Source organism: Barbus barbus, assembly GCF_936440315.1.
Source record: "Barbus barbus genome assembly, chromosome: 5".
Lineage (NCBI taxonomy): Eukaryota > Metazoa > Chordata > Actinopteri > Cypriniformes > Cyprinidae > Barbus > Barbus barbus.
Genome location: NC_136733.1, coordinates 24,832,295 through 24,854,163, shown reverse-complemented (window position 1 = coordinate 24,854,163; position 21,869 = coordinate 24,832,295). Strand labels below are relative to the sequence as shown.

Here is a 21,869-nt window from a genome sequence, read left to right as displayed (position 1 = left end):
ACAATTACATTTTTTCTTTTTTGGAAGATTACAGAGCCTTTAGCTGTCACAGAAGCATGCATTTAAGGGCACCTCATTTTTAAGTTAACCTTTACAGTCGTGTTATCAATAGACTGTTGGGTGTGCCCATATACAAATATTCACATACACTATCATTCAAAAGTTCAAGGTAGAGCAAGGCCATTTTAATGTTTTTTTAAAGATGTCTCTGCTCACCAAGACTGAGTGAAATGTTTGGAGGTGTACTTATACACTGTGTGTTTGTGTTCACATGTACCTGGCTCTTGGTTTATCGGAGGAGATCTCGGGAGATACTCTGCTTGGTGGTCTCTGGTGGTGTGCAGTAGGAGTTGGGTTTTCTGGGCTATAGCGGTTAGGGGGTTTAACTCGACCTACAACACCTCCCACACAAGAGCTCTGGAAAGTGGAGGAGAGCGAGGAGGAGGATGAAGAGGAAGGCAGCGAGCTGGATGATGGGGGAGGATCTTGGCTCTTGGCAAAGTCTTGCGTAATGATATGCTACAAGACAGAGAGAAAAAGTGAGGGCAATGATAGAGGAGTGATGTGACAACGCATCAAGAGTATGAGTGTGACTTACTGAAATATGGTCAGCGAGGGTCATGATGCGGTGTGTTTTCGGGACGGGACCATAACTGCCTGCTTGTGAGGAGGGGGGATGTTGAGGTGCAGAAGGTCCTGAATCTCCTGACTGTCTGAACCGGTTAATGTCAAACCTTAATCCTACGCAACAAAAGATCGGAGCAGACAGGAGCTAAGCATTTTTTTGTCATGAAATTCTTGTCACAATGGAAAAAAATCTTAATGGTTCTAATTTAAGATGAATTTTCTAAATAATATAACCCCCCCCCCCCCCTTTTTTTTTTTTTTGGTGAAATATAACCTGGATGTGTTTCTGGAATATTTAACAAGATTCACCCCATCTTCACAGAGTAGACGTTCAAGTTCCTGGCTGTGGCACTAGAGATTTGAGGTCTCACCTGAGCTCTTTTCTGATTGGAAAGGTCCTTCGTTCTTCTCTTCTCTTAGGGCTGGAGAGTTAGCTGGGCTGATTACCTCAATTCCACCCTGAGCATCATAACGACTGGATGACACTGAACGACATGTAGACATGTTACAACCTTATAAGTAAATAAAATTGTTTTTTTAGTAAGAGAGGGTGTTCCATCTACACCTTTAGCACACTGTCTTCAACCTGCATCTAAATAAACACTTGCTAGTGTGTACCTATGTGGCTTTTGATGCTTTTCTGTGTTTGAAGACATGTCATTGTTACAAATAAATCCATCTTTTAATATCTATGTGAATATTTAAAGCTTAAGTGTGTATCATGGCATCACCATGCAATGTGGCATATAAAAATGAAAAGATTACACAGAAGTTGGCATCGAAACAACCTTCTAGCAGCCTTAACAGCAAGTCATTTAGGAAAGCGAGCGAATTTCATTCCTGTGGTAAGAACTACACTGCCTTTCTTGGAATTACCCTGTCAAACCTGAGGTCAGAAGTTACTGCTATCTGTCTCCATTCCAGCTGGGTCACAGGTTGTGCTATCGATGTTTCCTAAAGGCCAATTCACACCGCACAGACAAATGCCAACAAACAAGTTGGCTCAAGTTGGCTGTTGGATTTAGAATTTTATTAAAAATAACTGTAATGTTTACACTGCCCCAACAAACACCAACAAACTTCGAGTCACAGAGAGTCAAGTAACACCGTGTCTACACCGGATGTGACGGTTGTCACATCGCGCCGCATCCAGTGTAGACAGCGTCACTGATTATAATCAATAAAACTCTCTTGTATTTTGTCGCGTCGTACCGTGCCGCTCGCGTCTGGTGTAGATGGTGTAAGTCTGATTGGGGAAGAAACTGATGATCCTGTAACCACAACCAAAATTTGACTGTTATTAATGTCTTTGTGTGTCCTTCTTCGCCTGAAAAGACGGCGAATAAAATGAAAGAGGCCGTGGGTGGAGCACGCTTTGCATGAAATATGCGCATCGTCATGGAAACGGTTCGTGGCCACATCAGAGTTTTTTGTAGTTTGTTGGAAAACCCTTTCACACTGCTCAGACTTTCCACGACCCAACAAACGCCGACTAAGCATGTTCAGTCGGGTGAAAACAAACTCCAACCAACGCCAACAAACGCCAATAGGGGTAACACACTGATCCAACAGACTAGTTTGTTAGAGTTTGTTGGCGTTTGTCTGTGTGGTGTGAATTGGCCTTAAGACTATTAGGTCTCATGTCCTCAATGGCACTGGCCATCCTATTAGGTGTCCTGTTAATGCCCTCTGTTAGTAAATCCTTAAAGCTGCAGTCCGTAACTTTTTTGGGTTAAAAATGATCCAAAATCAATATTTGAGAAATTACATAACCAGCTAGTGTTCAAAACTATCACCTTACTTAAGCCCGATTTACAACGGTTATCTTATAATAATGTTTTCTAATTTGAGTGGTACGGGTGGGTTTCCGCGGGAAATTCGAGCATGGCACTGCGTCATTACGTCACGTCTGTAAACATGAAGAAGTTTTCCCGGCTAGTAGGCTATCGCACGTGAGGATCTTGCAGGTGCCAGATCATTTATAGCCTTTTCTCACAGCAGCTAGAAATAATTAAATTTATCATTTTGATGGCGGATTGTAATTCAGAAAGGATTATGTGTTTATGAAACACGTGAATGAAATGAAATTATATTCCAGTTTTAAATGTGCTTCTGATTACAGATGGGATAACACACATTTTTGTATTTTAAATAGAACCAGTTTGAAGGAAAATGAATTTGCTTTTTGGATTAAAAGAATGTCTTAATATGAAATTTGAATGGTATAACAATTAGACATTAGACTACAAAAATTGAAATCTACACGCTAATACTATACTCAGTCACGCAATACTGATGTTGTTAACATTAATAATTTGAGAACAAAGTATAACAATGATAATACTTTGCACATTTAGATGTGATATGAGCTAACTGATCTTTAGATTTAATCACCACCTATTCAGCAAGGATGCATTAAATTAATCAAAAGTGACTAAAGACATTTGTTACAAAAGATTTCTATATAAAATACATGATTTCTATTCTAAGAATCCTTAATTTCTTAAAAATTTTTTTTAATTTAGTTATTTTAAATTGTAATATATTTCACAATATTACTGTATTACCGATTAAAACAATTTAGCCTTTATGAGCACAAGTTATTTCTTTTAAACAGTCGCCAAACCTTTGAACGGTAGTGAAAATATGGTCTCGAAGTCATGAACTGTACAGAGTTATGCAACCTCTGTTAATAAAATAATCAGCATTAATATTACTCCACATAAATAATAATAATAAAAACAGTCTATATGATGACACTCACTGCTGCTGGAGGAGTCAGAGCTCTGTGAGCCTCTCTCACGGGGGTCCTTATCTGGGGCAATCTGGCGCGTGATGATGACATCAATAAAGTTTGCAGCAGTTATGGTGGTCTTGCCATGTGTGCGGAGCTCCTCCTCCATGCGTGACTTGGTGGGTGGGGCTTTCTCTTTGCTCCCTGCAGCTCCTCCACCCTCTGCATACACAGGATGGGAAGGTTTCCCACTAGGAAGTGACACATCCCCATATGGTGACTGCATGGAACGGCGCTCCATCTCTTGCGACTCCTGTACTGCCCGTCGTGATGTCATCACGTCATCATCCCGGGAGCTACTGTTATTGTGCTTGCCCTCCTTGACTTTCGCAACATCCATCTGCGGGGCAGAGGCAGCAGCGTCCACCAGGGCGGCAAGGGCGTCAGCTGCATTGCTGTAGCGGCTGGCTTGAGCTGCAGCCGCTTGTGAGGGCATTTGCCTGGACAACCAAAACAATCAGAAGTTTAATTACGCAAAACTAATTGCCTTTCTGGCAATGAAACTAAGTAAGTAAATAATTAAATTAAGAAGCACGATAATATTGTGTATCGCAATCTCACAGCCTGACAATAGGACTATATGATAATTGAGCATATCGACCAACACTAGGTATGATCACTTTATGATGAACAGATTGAACTTGAAGCTTTTATTCACATGTAAACATTGATTAACACACATGCATACAAATCAAGAAGTATAGTAAACAGAAGGTCAACTGTACTTGCTTGAGGTATAATAAATATAACATACCAGTGAGGTATTACAATTCAAGCAAGTTGAAAATGTCTTAATTTTTTATTTTGGTTTGGAACAATTTAAAAGTGAGTGAAAGAATATTTTTTTTATTTTTGGGTGAATTATCCCTTTAAAAACCACAAAAAATAAATGGATAAATAAAAACAAAATATAGATAAAAATATAATATGTATTGTTAATAAACAGTTAATATAATACAAATAAAGTTAATGTGTGCATTTAGTAATGCTAAAACAACTAATCATCAATAATGAAACTAATGAAGTATTAGATTGCTGTAATAAATAGTGGATTGCTCACATGAGTGGTGTAATGACGCTCTTGGAGTTGGTGCCCTGGAAGATGCTCGGCCGCTGTTGAAGGACGCCCTCCTGTGATCTCACAGAGGGTGAAGTGGAACGCAGAAAACTGCGGCTGCCTGGTCGTCCAGTTTGCTCAGAACCTGCAAAATAAACAGTGACACATTCTAAGAAAATTGGCAGAATACATCAGTTTGTTATAGACTGAGAAGAACAGACCATTACTGGTGACATAATTTCCTTCTGTGTGTCAATTAGCCTTACCTCCACGCATATATTCTACCGCTGCACGTTCCCTTTCTCTCTGATCTCTTTCTCGCTCCCACTCTCTTTCCCTCTCGCGTTCCTTCTCTCTCTGACTCTCTCTCTCCCTCTCCACAATAGCTGCAGTGGCACTATGATGGGCAGGATGTCCTGTGGGGAGTGAAAAAGAGAAAACACACAAAAACAAAAAGTGGGGTTACAACCAAAACGGCCCTGTACATTTGCTGCACTCTGGCAGGCCCAGCTGTGTTGCTGATAGGAATAGCAGACAGATTCATGATAACATTGATGTGAAATTATTGTACGGATGTATATGAAAAACACAAGCGTTAATCAATTAACCAAGGCATTCTCTTTAATACACGTTAGCGTGTATTATTACCCCTTTTCCACTGAAATGGTGCTGGTTTACATGGGTGGAGGAAACTGCAAAGCTCTCAAAGACAAACAATGACGTAACTAAATAGAACTACAAAACCTGCCCACAAACAAACATGCTGCACCGCTGTCTTCCTTTACAATCTTACAAGAACAGTAGTGTTTACACAGTATCTTATTTTCAGTGTTTTAGGCAATCTGCTTTTGTTGCAACAGTCAGAGGTTACAACAAATAACATTTCTAACCAATCAATGGACACAGTATTTGTAAATAATATCGTGTTACATGCAACACAACATATCATGGGATGTCTGTGAACTGTGCATCACTGCATCAGGTTTTTCAATGTTAGAGTCAAGCCATCTAGTTTTGTTCAGAGGTGGGTAGTAATGAGTTACATTTACTTCGTTACATTTACTTGAGTAAATTTTTAGGGTAACTAATACTTTTAGGGTATATTTAAAAATGGGTACTTTTACTCCTACTCAAGTACATTTTTAGTGAAAAAAAACTGTACTTTTATTTACTTACTCTCGTTACTTTATCTTAATGCAATGCAAGTTAAAAATCCTTCAATTTATTCCAAATGCACCGTATACTTTTTTTCTGGGCAATGAGTGAAGTGAAGTGACATTCAGCCAAGTATGGTGACCCATACTCGGAATTCGTGCTCTGCATTTAACCCATCCAACGTGCACACACACAGCAGTGAACACACACACCGTGAACATACACCCGGAGCAGTGGGCAGCCATTTTATGCTGCAGCGCCCGGGGAGCAGGTGGGGGTTCGGTGCCTTGCTCAAGGGCACCTCAGTCGTGGTATTGAGGGTGGAGAGAGTGCTGGACATTCACTCCCCCCACCTACAATCCCTGCCGGCCCGAGACTCGAACCCGCAACCTTTGGATTACGAGTCCGACTCTCTAACCATTAGGCCACGACTTCCCTTTAGGGGGAAAGGGACATTTGCATTTAACCCATCCAGGTACACCTGGAGCAGCGGGCAGCCATCAATGCGGCGCCCGGGGAGCAGTTGAGGGGTTCGGTGCCTTGCTCAAGGGTCTCACCTCAGTCGTGGTTGCCGGACCTGAGACTCGAACCCACGACCTTCGGGTTACAAGTCCAACTCTCTATCCATTAGGCCACGACTGCCCCCTGAGTGATGCCCGTTCGCGAATTATTCATTCTTTTGAGTCAATTCTGTTCAAAGGCTTGATCAAACCAGTTGGCAAACCAGTGAATTGTTTCGCAAATCAGTTTGAATGATTCTTTCAGTTCCCTGCCGCACGCGCTGAGTCGTCTGCAGCGGTTCTCACTCAGAGTTGTGACAGAAAAGAGCGTTGAAGACGTGGCTTTGAATCTACAGTCAGTTGAAAGCAAATCTTCAAAGGCTATACATGGTTTGCTAGCTATGAATATCTTTATTAGATGAACACCGCATGTGCTGTTGGTTCCACAGGTATAGATTCGATTACAGTACACAACACCATGACATTACCTTGCCATGAAGATCCGTCAATGTGCATTTGTTTCATTATGTTCGGATGTTCTGTAGCGGTCATGTGAGGAGTTTTCGCTCTTCTCCGTATCAGAGGTTATATACATATACACATTTATAATACATAATTAATATACTCTAAAATATAATTTAATTCAGTGATGCAAATCTGAATTTTTATCAGCTGTTACTCCAGTTTTCAGAGTCATATGATCTTTCAGAAATCATTGTTTCACAAACCAGTGTTGTTGAAAAAACAGCATATGCTGGTTATGTATGCTTTGAAGCTGGGATGCGCTGATTTATGCTGGTCTTTAGCTGGTAATGTGCTGGTCTTAAGCTGGTCGGACCAGTTTAGGACCAGCACATGACTAGCTTAAACCAGCAAAGGACCAGCTTAAATCAGCTCAAACCAGCATCCCATGCTTCAAAACATACCTTACAAGCATATGCTGTTTTTTTTCAACAGGGAACAGTTTTATTGCTTAATATTTTTTGGAACCTGTGAAATTTTGTTCAGGATTCTTTTATGAATAGAAAGCTAAAAAAGAACAGCATTGATAATAAATCAAGGCTGAAACAAATTCTGATTTGCATCACTGAAATAAATTACATTAAAAAAGAACATTAAAAGTATTTTGAACGGCAGTGTGTGTGTGTGTATATATATATAAATATATATATATATATGTGTGTGTGTGTGTGTGTGTGTGTGTGTGTGTGTGTATGTATGTATGTATGTACTGTATGTATATATAAATTATCTAAATATCTATATATCTAAATAAAAATAGACTATATTCAGTATATGATCCAAAGTAACTAGTAGCTAACTACTTGAGTAGTTTTTTTTATCCGATACTTTTTTACTCTTACTCAAGTAACTATTCAGACTATTACTTTTACTAGAGTAAATATTTCTTCAAGTACTTTTACTTGAGTAAAGTTTTTGGGTACTCTACCCACCTCTGGTTTTGTTGCATGCCAGCTTTGCCAGATGGAGAAACCTGAAATGAAACCTGATATAATCCTTCCCTTAAAGGTGCATTCCATTCAGAGGTTTGGTGTTTTTATTGATTTTTTTTTTTTGTGAAAAAAATCATTTAAATGGTGACCACCCACAACAGACTAGACTCATAATAGATGTTGACATGTTTCACTGAACGTCGAAGGAATCCTCATGCTTATTGCCCGCTTCCTCTATAGATACGCTAGGAGCGTAATTATGTTTGGTGAAGTAAAGAACAAAAACTTACAATGGACTATGTAGTCACATATTACTATGTTACCAGCAGACACAAAGGAAGAATCAGTACCTGTAGAGCCAAACAAGCAGAAAAGCTCTAAAGCACACAAGGTAAAAATATGGTCATCACTACACAGGACTGTCTTTAAATCTTAAACCTCTTTAACCTATGACATTATGGTTGCTTGCTTAAGGTCAGCAAGAGAGCTGCCTTTTTCTGTGGTGAAAGCGCCAGAAAAAGTGGTTTGTGCACCAGCACCTTGGCAGTTGAAAATGGGTACAAAGCAAAATATCAAATTAAACTTGAATTATTCTTAAAAAGACAACAGATATTTGTATGTATTATATGCATTCCTTTACAAGATTCAAACCACACAGCACATGGAATAATGCTAAAAAGATCAGCACAGAAAAAGGTGTTGTAGTATAACACTGACACAGGAGCCATGAAACAATGAAAGCGATTCATTTGAAGTCATAATTCCCCTGTCGGTTTGAGTAGATGCTAAGACAGTCAAGGTCTACTCACCTCCAGACCACCTGCACTCCCAAGACAAACTTTAAATATGACACTACTGAGGCCAAGGCCAATCAATGTCTACTTGCACCCCAATATGATGTTTGAGATGCACACATGAGCGGGTGGTGAAGGCAGGTTCTCAAGGGAGGGCAACAGAAAGGGCTAGGAAAGTACTTGCAGAAAATGGGGGTTTTGGCAATTCAGTTGCTTTTTAAATTTTGAGTAATATCCTACATATACATACATCTTAAGCAACAATCTCACTCAGACAGAGATTGATACCAGCAGCTCTCTTCATTCTTTATAATCGTTAATATGCTCAAATCTAATCCCTCAAAACAGTACTTTGTCTGTCACCACATACAGACATACAGAAGTCCATGAACTGATCTGAACAAAGAATAAAGTTGAGGCCTTCAGAGTCACATTTGGATATGAAATATGAGACTTGAGCAGGTTTGGGTCTAACACATTGATGAGTGCCTTAGCCATGGGACGCGTGTGCTATTAGTAGCCTCTGTTCCCAGGTAATTTTAAATAAATGTCCTGGAGATTTTTGTATTAACATTAACATAAATTTCCTCATCATTTGATGTGTAACAAAGTTTATAAATGGTTTATTTACTTGGATTTGCAGAAAAACAATGCACTGTTGTCTCCATAAAGCAATACAATTACTGAACCATAACTGTACATATTTGTGTTAAAGGCTATATTATTTGGCAACATGGGTTCATATCTTCTAAGTAAATGTTGAGTAGAAGGATTGGAGAAAGAATTTCACCTACAAATAAAGTAAGATGATGGACCTGTTTTTAAATCTACACATGCCGTGGGGATTCTAATTTGTCGTCTCTGATTTTGGTCTTGGGACATTGCTGCTTTTTGCATTCAGCTTCAAAAAATGTCCACCGGGTCAGTCGAGTCAAGCTATGCACTTCTGGTTCGACTAGGAAGTGATTTGGGTCGGGTAAAGTATTAGTGGTCTAGTATAAAGACGTGTTGTTTTTTGTATCATTACACAATCGGTTCAGACCAGCTCATAAATCAGGTGAAATGTACTTCCTTTTGCCATGATGCTGTAGATTTAGTAGCAGTGCATTTCCACCATAGCGGTGCAGAAAACAGCTGTAGCTAGTTTTAGGTGGAAGAAAGAGCTTCGATTAAAACAGCAAAACTGATCTCAGAGCAGCAGCGAAGGGCAAGTTTCTAAAGCACCACCACCAGGACTGGAAGGGGAAGTTCAGGTGTTGGATAGGAGAGGAGGGGTGGGATCCTCACCTGGAGATATGGAGGCAGGGTTGAATGCCCTATGAGGGAAAGGGGTCTGAGATCCAGGGATGTAGGTGATGCGGTCCAGGGAGGGGGAACCTGTCCCCCCAGGGTGAGGTAACAGGATGGTAGGTGGCATCTGGGCTAGATCAATTATTCCTTTTACAGACAGAAGCAAAGGGCCAGAGGGTGAGCATCCACTTCAGCATCAGCTTTAACTTTAAAGAGCCAACACCCTCTACTGATCTTCTAGAAACATCTAATGGCTAACAGACTAGGAGAAGAATTTAAAAATTTGAAGTAGCTCATTAATAACATCTTATCAAGCGTTCAATTACAAAAATTAATATAATAGGGCTGAAAGCTGGTTTCCTCTAAGGAATGGTTTTTCACTAAGCAAAGCAAATCAGAACTAGAAATATGAAGCAGTGTGGATTGGAGCTGTAGACAGCAAGACCTGCTAAAGGTCTGAGGTCAAACTCCTTCAGACTGAAACTGCAGTATTACTATGAATCTTTTTTTTTTTTTTTTTAACTCAGGTCAAATTTTAACAGGTGACCTTGTTCCTGTCGATGTTAGTGAACATACATAACCAGAAAAAAAAAAAAAAAAATGTGGGCCTCTTAACAGATAGTTCTAGTGGACGCCAAGGGAACAGCCCCAGCCCTGAATTTAAGTTGTTTTCAACTCAAATTTCACGTGCAATTAGAATTTGCTTGAGGGTCATTTGCTTCTGATGGTCTGGAAAAGGTTGCCACTAATTCACACAAACACCATGTCTATAGACTACATTCTTTCTTCGATACTTACGTTCACTTTCACAAACACACACACACAGACAATCATGCCCCTTACCTCTAGCTGGTGGGTATGGGATGGCAATGGATGGTTCCCGTGGTGACAGTCCCCTCGTGACATCACCTCGTATGCCATGCATCTGTTGCGAGGTGATGTAATCGTTCAGAATGGTTTGCCGAGTGTTTTCCATGGTGTACAGCTGGTATGTATTGGGGTAACCGGTCGGCGACGGTTGCCGAGGGAACATGTACGCTGTTGAGAAGAACAGAAGACAACAAGGGCGAGAGGTGAAAAGACAGCTGTTCTTGTCTTGACGTCAATGGTGCGGATTTGCCACAGTAGTGGAGAGTTGAGCAGGAAATGCTATTATCTAATGCATGAGAGCAGGTTGAAAAACCAAAACATGATGTTTACCAATGAGATCGGAATAGTGCTTTTAAGAGGGAACCATTACTCAGAACAATCAATTTTGTGTGTGACGCATGAACTGTTTTTCCTGCATGCCTGTTTTTGCAGGAAGCATGGTTTCAGAACAGAACCAATTCATAATTCCCTAATTTTCCATTCCTCGGCAAAGCGTAATCACTTCTTGTGTCCTCTGAGCCTGATTAAGTAATGTATCGACGTGTCAGATTTTTAAAACAACTACTGTTTTCTTTCTGTTCTAATACAGTTAAAAAAAAGACAATGTTCTTTAAAGAAACTTAAAACAGAGACTGTTCTATAACAAACCTTTTTAAATCAGCAAGAAATAAAAATGTATCCTAGCTATTTTGTAAAAACATTTTATTGATTTTGTGAACGATTCATCCACAAGCTTTTTTTTTTTTTTTTTTTTACTTTTTTGGACCTCATAATTTTTCATTGAAATGCCCCAACTATCTCTTCCATTGAAATGATGATTCTCCATTTATTTAGTTCGCTTAAATCCTGTCCCTTTTTAATAACTGACTGCAAGATGGATAGAACTAAGCTCAGTAATCTATTTCAATTAAATGTATGTGAAAATTCTAAATAAATTATCTGTTTAATTTTGTGGCATTGCAACTAAAAGTTTTATCTTCTTTCTTAACACTTTCTTAAAAAAAAGAAAACAAAAAAAGGTTTAAAACATTTTGAAGCATCCTAAAACGATTTGAAGCATCTTAAAGATAACGCCACACTTGTCTTAAATCCTAAAAGGTATGGTGTTTAATTAATTTTGGGTTGTTTCAATAGAAAGCATTACAATATATATTACTACTACAATTTTTACAAAATGTTAAATACTTTTATAAATCACCTGTGATTTTATTCCAAAGAATAAAGTTTAAAAATATGTTTGTTTGTTTTTTAAAGAACTACATTATTATTATTAACTTCAATCCTAAAAACCTATTTTGTTCTTAAGAAGACTTTCATGAATCTGCCACCTGGAAACATTCCATAATGCCTTAAATTACCTGGGTCTAGGTGTCTGTGGTGAAAAGCGAGGCTGGGGTCCAGGTGTGGTGGCAGGTGAGTCCGGTACACCTCTCCAGGTACCACAGGTCTATGGTGGGGGTCAAATGGGCTGTGAGAAGAAAGAGGTTCACCCCCAGACACAGGCGACTTAGCAGGAACACTGTCCCTCTGTGTTGGAGTCAGTGTGCTCTTCCTCTCATGAGAAGCTGGTTTACCTGATGTTATATTTCCTATTTGAGGGGGGAAAAAATCAGTACAATGACCTGCACAATTGACGGCTAGATGTAAAATAAGGATAAGTATTCAATTGTTATAAGAAAACTTGTCAGGGGAAAATTAAGAGATAAAACAACAGATGCCGCATTCATACCATCTTGCCCTCGCATCAGAGGTGATCCTCTGGATATGGAGGCACTGGTGTATGTAGGGGTTCTGCGTGCATTGCTGTCCTCATACATGCCTGGACTGAGCTGAGATTTTCCCGCTTCTGTGTGTGTGGAGCGCAGGACAGATGTGGAGTTCACTACAGAGGTGTGCCGGACACGTTCGGACGCCTTCGCATCCTCATATTTGGCCCTCTCACGCTCAGCTGTCTCAATGGCAGAGTGTGAGATCTTCACTGGGCCTGTGATCAAAGATTTAACATTGTGCTTGATAGTTGACGGGTTCACAGTACTGCTCTCGTACTTCAGAGGAATGCCCTGCAGAGATGCACATTGAGAAAATTAGGAGATGGAAAGATAAACTGTTCTCTAAGGGCATCTTTCATTTGACTGATCTGAATGTGATTTGAAATATATTTCAGAGTGGGAAACGGTTACAACCTCAAATCAAGTACCTGAGTAATTGATCCTTCCAGAACAGGAGTTTTACGACTTTCTTGAGTCTCCTTACGGGGAATCTCGTGAATTGAGCGGCCCATCTCCTTTATGGTGTTTACCCCATCATATGCTTTTCCCTTTGTGATGCTTCCCTCAAAAGAGCGTATGGGTGGACTTTCCCTCTTGATCTGTTTACCGTACTTGGAGGCCTCATCATAGACTTCAGTAGAGGCTCTTGGTGTTCCTGAAACATGGAAGAGAAGATTAAGCATGATACAGAAATTCCATACATTTTGTGAAAAATTTGTAATTATTCAAATTAAAGTAGTATTAATAGTTTTCCCCTGTATGTGGCTCTTTTAGCTGTCAGAAATCTTTTGCATTTAAGGCAAACATGTAAGTAGGACCTGCATTATTCTTTGACTACACACTAATCAAATAGAGTCGAAAACAACTAGATTTTAACATTAAAGTTTTATAAAATATTTACATATTTTCAGAATGGAAATATGGAAGTGTGGTGCAAGTGTCTGTATTACCTTGCATGATGGACCCTGTGAGTATGGCTCGATCCTTAGACTCGTGAGGACTTTCTCTCGGCAACGCTCTGCTGATCAAACCTGAAAAAAAATGGGAGAAATGTCTTTAACATGGTTCCCTATTGGCAAAAATACTCGCTGCTTCAAATATTTTGTGCTTTATACTTATCAGATAAAGAACACAAAAACATGACTAACCTTCATAAGGTCCTGCCTCACGTGTTGGGTGTCCACGGGACCCTTCCATGATGTCATATGTGCGCTTGAGATCGTGCCCCATTCGTGGGCTTCTAGTGCCCTCTCTAGGGTTCTTAATGGCTGTGGGAACATAAAGCAAGGTATATTTTTGTAATAAAATAAAACTAAAAATATCAATAGAGAATGTCAAAAAAAAAAATCCTGATAAGCTCTGGTGCTCCATAAAAATAGATGTTGCACAGCTAACAAACGTCATTTAGACCTTGAAAAGAAGCACTTCACCATCTGACTCCACTTGTGCCGGGGAATATTTAACAGAATTTAACAAAAAATGATCACTCTATAACTATACTTTTAGCTTTTTGATAATATACTATATAAACAATATAAAACATAAAAAAAGCATATTTAAAACATTTGTTGTCACAAATATAACTTAAACATTCAATATCACTGGGATAATACTGTGGTCACAAGCACAACAGACAGGAAGCAGTTCTGGTTCTGACCGTCAAAAGAGAGGATGTGTCCGCTTTTGCCTTCGTAGATAACGTGAGCCTTAGAATGAGCTTCAGCTCGGCTCTTCTCTGGGCCGCTCAGGTCCTCTGTGGCCAGTTTAGCAATAGTGCCTTTCAACAGATCTGCTGCTACATTGGACTGAGCCAGGGCAGGAGTGCCCTACAAAGACAGAGCGAGAGTGAGAAATGTATAAATGAAAATTACTCCGTAAGACATATAATAAACTTGTAGGGCCCTATGATTTCTGTGATGCAGGAAACGCAGACGGAATATATTCATTTGTCACAGAATTTGTAAAATTTTGGACGCATAAACCAAAAGTAGTTAAGAACAGTTCATTCAAAACGCAGTATGGTGGAGTGTCTGTTTTCAGTGTTTTCAGCCTCTGCCGCCTCAATATACAGTATGAGTGCATGAACACATGAACAATCTCTAGAACTGCTCTGAGTCACTTCATGAGCATTTTACAATTTCTTTTGAGTAAAACTATCATCATTACATATATAGGTCTACACAGCAACCTGTCAAAATAAAAGTTTAGTTTAATTTGAAAAAACTGTGACAGAAATATTACTTAATGTAGTGATACTGCTACTACTAATAAAATTATTAAAACATTATTTTAAATGAATATTTACCAGAAAGATTATTTACCATATTATATTTTGCAGAAAAATGTAAATACACAACACTGTATTTTAAGAAAAAAGGTTTTCTTTTTTCAATAAAATCAATTAATTAGAGATGCTTTTGATTATTAATATTTAATGAAATATTAGTAGGGCCTTAAAAAGTACATTTTTAATTGTAACTTAAATTGCCGTTTAAGTGCTGTTTACAGTAAGTTTCATAATTTCAATTAATTACACGTTTTTTGATGAATAAAATTTCATCTAACCATTAAAACGGTCTCAAAAAATTTAAACGGAAAAACATGAAATCCAGAAAAATTATAACTGAAAAAAAAAACAATTCCAGTTTGGAAAAAAATAAAACGGAATTTGGGAAGAAATAAAACAGATTTTAAAGTGCCTTAAATAAGGATACCTGTGTAATGGAGCCTCCTCTGAAAGTCGAGCCCTCTGGGCCTTTTCCAAGTGGCCCTCTCATGTCCGGAATCTGTACGGGTCCTACTGGGAGCAGAGGAGAGGGGAGAAAAAAAAAAAAAAAAAAAAAAAACATTGTTTAGTTTTAATGGTAAGACTGTTCTTTTTTTTGTGGATTCATTCTTGATTTTTATTCATTTTATTGTATATTTTAAGTCATCTCACCTCTGACAACTCCCTCATACTGAGCTCTGGACAAGAGACCCTCCGCCTGAGCGCTCTGTCCACGTGGAGAACACTCCTCTTGCTTAATATATAACACTATACATACACACACACACACAATCAGGTGTTTAGGTTACACATTTTAATGGACCACATGAGGTATTCATCATCTAAACTTGATAACGAGAAACAGCCACAAAAGCAACGGCTGAGTCTACTTAAACGGAGCTTGATGGGATGATAAAAATGTATTTATACTCTTAAATCTCTCTTGCTCACCAGGTTTGGCAGGGTCCTGCTGTCTTGGTAAACCGAGTGAGATCGACCCTCCTGTGTTCTTGCCTACCTCCGGTACGTACACAGCATGCGTTTGAGAAGGAAGGTACGTTCCTGGCGTTCCCTGCAGGGAAGACACGAATCAGAGTGGAAAACCAGGAAAACCCCTGATCCCCTGCCTTGATCCCATTACATGTAGGAAGCATTTAAACTTGACAGAAGCTAAGAAGAGTTTTAAATAAATCAACAGCATTTCTCTTACCTGTGAAATGGAGCCTCCCTGAATGAAGGAGGGCTTGTCGGTGGGCTTGGAGGTGGGAATGAGGGGCGGAGGAGACGGAATGTTGGGCGGCCTGTGACGGGAAAACGTCATTCGAACATCTGAAAGATTCTGAACCGCCTGGTTTGGTGCCGGCTGAAGAACTGTGGGAATAAAAGGATATGAGGCACAAGGGATGAAAAGAGGCGGGCAAATAGGATCACTCTTTATCTGTGCACAGTTGACAAAAGTCTTTCCCTATAAAGCCCAAAGTATACTTTGGTTTTTTACATGTACACCAGGGAATGCATACAGTGCATACTGTAACTGCACTTTTTTCTATTCGTGCATACACTGTACGCTCAGCTTGCACCTGTGCCTTGAATTGTTTTGCACTAATTAGTTTATACACGAAGCGGCAACACTGGCCCAGTGCCCAGTTAAAAAAAACAAAAAAACAACTACCACACTACCAGAGACCCCAACAATGACAGACAAATTACATCATCAGCACTACTAAAAATATCACTGTTTTGCTGTAGTAACAGTTGTATATTTGGGGAACGGTTCTTTTTTAACAGTTGATCTAGGGGAATCAGGGGAAACAGTTCTAGTAGGGAAACCTATTAAGAATTTAATTTACTTAAAATATAGATGTGGCTATCACAAGCTGTCAAATGCAGCTTTTCCAGTTTTAGTGGAAATTACATACAAAATAATGCTGTGTTTAAGGGCACTTCAGTGGTACTTTTAAGGTATATTATACTAATAAATAGTTCTGTTCCTAACTTCAGATTGGTCAATACATTGTTAAAAAGCATGCAAAAATCCACAGCGCCATAACAGCTATGACACTGTATCACTCATATCATATTGCTATGTTTGTTGCATAGCAAAATTCTGTTATGTCAGTGTCTGTATCTGGAAGGACACCACTTGATGAATTTACTTGACAGAAAAAACACAAAAACACTACGGAGGATACAAATGTTAACAAATGTTGCAACAAGTCACTCAAGGCCATACTATACTTTGAACTGCATTGAGCGTCATGCCTAAAAAGAACCTTTAGCTGTGACTATTCACACTACAGCATGGCCTCTCTTCCCTTATTGCTTAAATGTAGACTCCAGGTCTCACAAGTCAGAATCATTGCACAGTACTTCTGACCAAATACACACAGCATACCAAACTTCTGCAGGATCCACAAATAACCTTTCACAAAACTGACCAGCTTATAAACATAGACCAAAAAAAAAAGCTTTTTTAAAAATGACAAGTGCAAAACAAAGAGCTAGTCAAAGCTCACCCAAATGGAGGGCACCTCAAATGAAACCCTGTGAATAAAGCCTGACAAAGAAACAGACACGAGTCTAATCCGAAGCTCTTAGCATAGGAGGAATGAAGTCTTCCTTTACTGCTGCTCACCCGTGACTCACAGGCCTACTAAAAGCACTTCTTCCCTTTTTGGACAGCCCAGCCTCTCACTCATGTCTTTTGAAATATTGAGTTGTGAACTCTTGTCTCCTACGGTGTAAAAAGCCTAGAGTCTTGAGATGAGATCAGGTGGCCACTGCGGTTCTTTTGTGAAGGATGTGATGTTCTCTTCATGTAAATCGCTTATCTGTTGTAATCATGTGTTTCTGGACAAATAAAAATACACGTCTAGCAGTACAGACGTCAGTAGAGTTTGTTCAAGCATGGTTCAACATCTCATTCAGAGATACTATATAATGGCTGTGTAAACACTGGCCACGTGAGTTACTGATAAATGCAGAGAAGTGAAATTACAAACATAATCCCCTCCTGCTATGCTTTTGTTCTATTCGTTCAAGGTTTTAGTGAATACCAGTGACCTTTTATGATTCTCAAACCAATTTAATATCACTGCAAAAACTAAGTATTTAGTATTTAGGAAACACATATACTACCGTTCAAAAGTTTGGGGTTAGAAAAAAAAAAAAAGAAAAAAGGATACTTTTATTTAACAAGGATGCATTAAATTGATCAAAAGTAACAGTACAGACATTTAATGTTTCAAATAAATGCTATTCTTTTGAACTTTCATCAAATAATCCTGAAAAAAACATGTCATGGTTTCCACAAAAATATGCAGCGGAATAACATTAGTATTTTCCGGTATTTTTGATCATAAATGCATATGGTGAATAGGGCTGCCAAGATTTCTACGGCTGCACAAAACATTCATTTACAAATCATCATAAAGCACAGTGCTGTTGTGAATTGACAAAGGCTGCGATTCAATTAAATAAATACTTGTGTTGGGAAATGCTGCTCTACACAAAGTTATCATTTACATGCATGGATTGACTCAAACTATATCTTTCCATATGCTGTGAGTCAGTGTCTTATAATGTTCATCTGGGAACAATGTGCACCATTTCATAAGATTTATAAGGTAAATAATTTATAAACCTACGGCAACACAGAATACATTATCTTTCTAAATATGCCAACTGTTCATCTCGACAGTAAATATTGTTTCGTAAATATGGACAGACAGTAAACTGATTAGATTGCACTGTAAATTGAAAAAACAATCGTCAGACCATTGGCGCCCTCTGCAGGCATTTAATAATATTGTATTACTACATGATAGAGTATTTTTTAACTGTTGATTTTTACATTTATTGTTCGCTATTTTTATAACCACAAAAAATACTTGATTAATTGTCAGAATAATCGATTGATTACTTGATTGCCAAAATAATCGTTAGTCACAGCCATATTGGTGAGCATAAGAAAAATAAATAAATCTTGCGACCTATAAACGTTTGAACTATTATGTTCATTATGATTGCATGATATGTTTTTATACATTAATTTAGATGAAATTTTTTAAATGATAAAATAACATTGTATATACAGATGTAATAGTAATAATATTCATATTTATTATTATTATTATTATTATTATTATTATTCAGGTTGTTTCCTGTTCTACAGTACCAAAGTGTGCAATCCCTAGTGTGTTCTAAACCTCTAAGTAAGGTAATTCATTGGTAATCACAGCTGCTGCATGATCAATAGTGGTCATGTTATTGATGTAACATGCATGTAGGACACAGAGGGAAAGTTTTGTTGACCAGGTCAATAATGCAAACATCATTACACTCAATCTGGGACCGACAGAGGTCAACAGAGGTCACTGAAGACCAAAGTCTCATGCCAAAGTTCATTATGAAATCCGATCATTACAAAACAAATCAACCTGCAGGAGTGACAGTCTGACTGGAACATTCCGTTTACTTAATGGACGCTGTATTTTTTCTCTCCCTGTGAGAAACATCCAGTGTGTTTTATAAGTGCTTGTCTCCATGAGAACAGTTTCCAGGTTGTAAGGGTAGGGCTGATAAGGGAATCAGTCACATGTGCCGAGCCTCGTGAGAGCTTCAAGGTTTCCTTCAGGAAGAAACTCAATGACCAAATGTGAGCTCCTCTAAAACTCAGAGGAGCAGAGGGTGTGTCTTAATTGGTTTTGTGGCAACATAAACACCGTCAGGTTACACACTCCAGACAAGATTACTAATGACTGAAATGAAGGTCTAAATCAACACTTAAGCAAAAAAAAAAAAATATGCAAAGTGAAAATATGCAGGTCCAAACAAGAGGGACTCGAAAAAAAACTATAATTAGCCCGAAGACTATCGATCAACTCTACATCTACAATGAATGATACGTAGCTTTGTTTGAGACTGCAAAGTAAATCAATTTCACTGTAATTTTAGTGATTACACTTTTTATCCAAAGTGACTTCCAAAAATGCAAGCTTCTCTTCAAAAAATATTTGAAGTACACAAGTACAAGACAGATTAGTACACAATCCAGAGCAGATATAAAATCCAGAAAAGTAGATAAAGACAGTTAACTTTTTCTAACTGTGGTTCATAAAAAAAAAAAGATTTTTTATATTATTATTATTTGATATATTATTAATAATAAATAATTATATAATATATTATTATTTGATATATTATTAATAATAAATAATTATATAATATTTGTTTTGATTTCAGCAAATCAGTTCGAGCGAACGCAGACAACCTGATTAATATTCATGAATCCAGCAGTTCATTAATCCTCATTTTATATTGTTCTTATTTATAGAATTCTTCTTCCTCTTCTTCTTATTATCATCTTATCAGTATTATTGTTAGTTTTTTCCCTTTTTTTTTTTACAGAAACACTGAATGACCAAAAAGCACCACCACCACCACCAGTCCTAAGTTCAATTGAAATGACTAATATGCATAATAGGCCTATGTAATGTTATGCTCTTCACTGAAACATGGCTCTGCAACGATGTCCCAAACAGCGTGGTGCATATGGATGGACGCTCTCTCTTCAGGGCTGACAGAGTAGCAGCAACCTCTGGTAAAAACAAGGGTGGTGGAGTATGCATTTATGTAAATAAATCATGGTGTAAAGACTCTGTCATTGTTGATACCTACTGCTCTGCTGATCTGGAGTTCCTGATTATCAAGTGCAGGCCATTCTATCTACCACGTGAGTTCACTTGCATTGTTGCTGCTGCAGTTTATGTACCTCCGGACGCTAATGCTAACGTGGCTATGAAAGAACTCTGTGCTGCTATTAGCAAATTACAAACCCTGCACCCGGATGGAGCCTTTATTTTTGCTGGGGACTTCAATCACTGCACTCTTAGATCTGTTCTCCCTAAATTTAATCAAAATGTCTCCTGCACTACAAGGGGACATAAAACATTGGACCACGTTTATACTAATGTGAGTGATGCCTACAAAGTCACACCCCTCCCCCACCTGGGTCAGTCTGATCACCTCTCTTTGTTCCTGCTCCCCAAGTATACCCCGGTCATCAAACGTGTGAAACCTACAGCAAGGACTGTTAAAATCTGGCTGGAAGGTGCTGACTCCACTCTTCAACATCAATTCCAGCACACAGAATGGAGTGAGTTTGCTGCCCAGGCCACCACAAACTCTCAGATTAACATTGACACTTACACCAACTCTGTCATGGAGCACATCGACAGATGTGTGAGCAGAGTGACTACACAAAAAAAAATAAAAATCTTCCCCAATCAGAAGCCCTGGATGAACAGAGAGGTTCGCCTCCTGCTCAAAGCAAGAGATGCAGCCTTCAGGTCTGGAGACCAGGAGGCTTACAGCTCAGCCAGAGCCAACCTGAGGAAGGGTATCTGCCAGGCCAAACTCACACACAAACAGAAGATTGAAGAACACTTCAACTCTTCAGACCCCCGGCGTATGTGGCAAGGCATACAATCTATCACAGATTACAAACCACCTAACTCTGTGCCCCCATCCAGCTCTGCCTCCCTCCCAGACGAGCTCAATCACTTTTATGCTCGTTTTGATCAAAATAATAAGGAGATCTCACTCAAAGCTGAGCATCAACCCAGTGAACTGCCTCTCACACTCTCCACATCAGATGTTTACTCCACTCTGCGTAAGGTGAATGCACGGAAGGCAGCTGGCCCTGACGGAATACCTGGTCGTGTGCTTAAAGCCTGTGCGGAGCAGCTAGCTGGGGTCTTCACGGACATTTTCAATCTGTCCCTGGCCCAAACAACTGTCCCCACTATCTTCAAAACCTCCACCATCGTACCAGTACCGAAACACTCCACTGCCTCGGTCCCTAATGACTTCCGTCCTGTTGCACTCACCCCCATCATTGCCAAGTGTTTTGAGAAACTGGTTGCATCCCACCTAAAATCCTGTCTCCCTGCTACACTGGACCCATTCCAATCGCCACAATAGGTCAACAGAGGACGCCATCTCAACAGCGCTTCACTCTGCCCTCACCCACCTGGACAGTCAAAACACACATGTGAGAATGCTGTTCATAGATTTCAGTTCTGCATTCAATACTGTAATCCCCTCCAAGCTGATCTCCAAGCTCAGCCAGCTTGGAATCAGCACACCCATCTGCAATTGGATTCTAGATTTTCTGACTAACAGACCTCAGTCCGTCAAGTTAGATAACCTCTCCTCCTCCATCATCACCCTGAACACCGGCGTGCCACAGGGCTGCGTACTGAGCCCTCTCTTGTACTCCCTCTTCACCCA

The 21,869-nt window shown here is 39.2% G+C and overlaps 1 protein-coding gene across 10 annotated transcripts in view; it reads right to left on the bottom strand.

Annotated features, from left to right (window-relative positions):
- The window catches only part of LOC306869629 (nuclear receptor corepressor 1-like), a 109,713-nt gene that overhangs the window by 6,762 nt on the left and 81,082 nt on the right, over positions 1-21,869 (bottom strand). For 4 of the 10 annotated variants that reach the window (XM_079416447.1, XM_079416453.1, XM_079416450.1 and 1 more), the window contains 18 exons: positions 15,787-15,947; positions 15,528-15,648; positions 15,249-15,344; positions 15,025-15,110; positions 13,968-14,136; positions 13,459-13,578; positions 13,261-13,341; positions 12,739-12,965; positions 12,271-12,601; positions 11,900-12,130; positions 10,515-10,709; positions 9,669-9,818; positions 4,745-4,894; positions 4,482-4,623; positions 3,392-3,861; positions 999-1,139; positions 599-741; positions 278-519 (listed from right to left, as the gene is read on the bottom strand). In XM_079416447.1, the coding sequence (XP_079272573.1) occupies positions 278-519; positions 599-741; positions 999-1,139; positions 3,392-3,861; positions 4,482-4,623; positions 4,745-4,894; positions 9,669-9,818; positions 10,515-10,709; positions 11,900-12,130; positions 12,271-12,601; positions 12,739-12,965; positions 13,261-13,341; positions 13,459-13,578; positions 13,968-14,136; positions 15,025-15,110; positions 15,249-15,344; positions 15,528-15,648; positions 15,787-15,947 (3,256 nt within the window). The remainder of the gene's footprint in view (positions 1-277; positions 520-598; positions 742-998; positions 1,140-3,391; positions 3,862-4,481; positions 4,624-4,744; positions 4,895-9,668; positions 9,819-10,514; positions 10,710-11,899; positions 12,131-12,270; positions 12,602-12,738; positions 12,966-13,260; positions 13,342-13,458; positions 13,579-13,967; positions 14,137-15,024; positions 15,111-15,248; positions 15,345-15,527; positions 15,649-15,786; positions 15,948-21,869) is intronic. The other 6 variants (XM_079416451.1, XM_079416452.1, XM_079416454.1 and 3 more) reach the window with 4 other exon arrangements.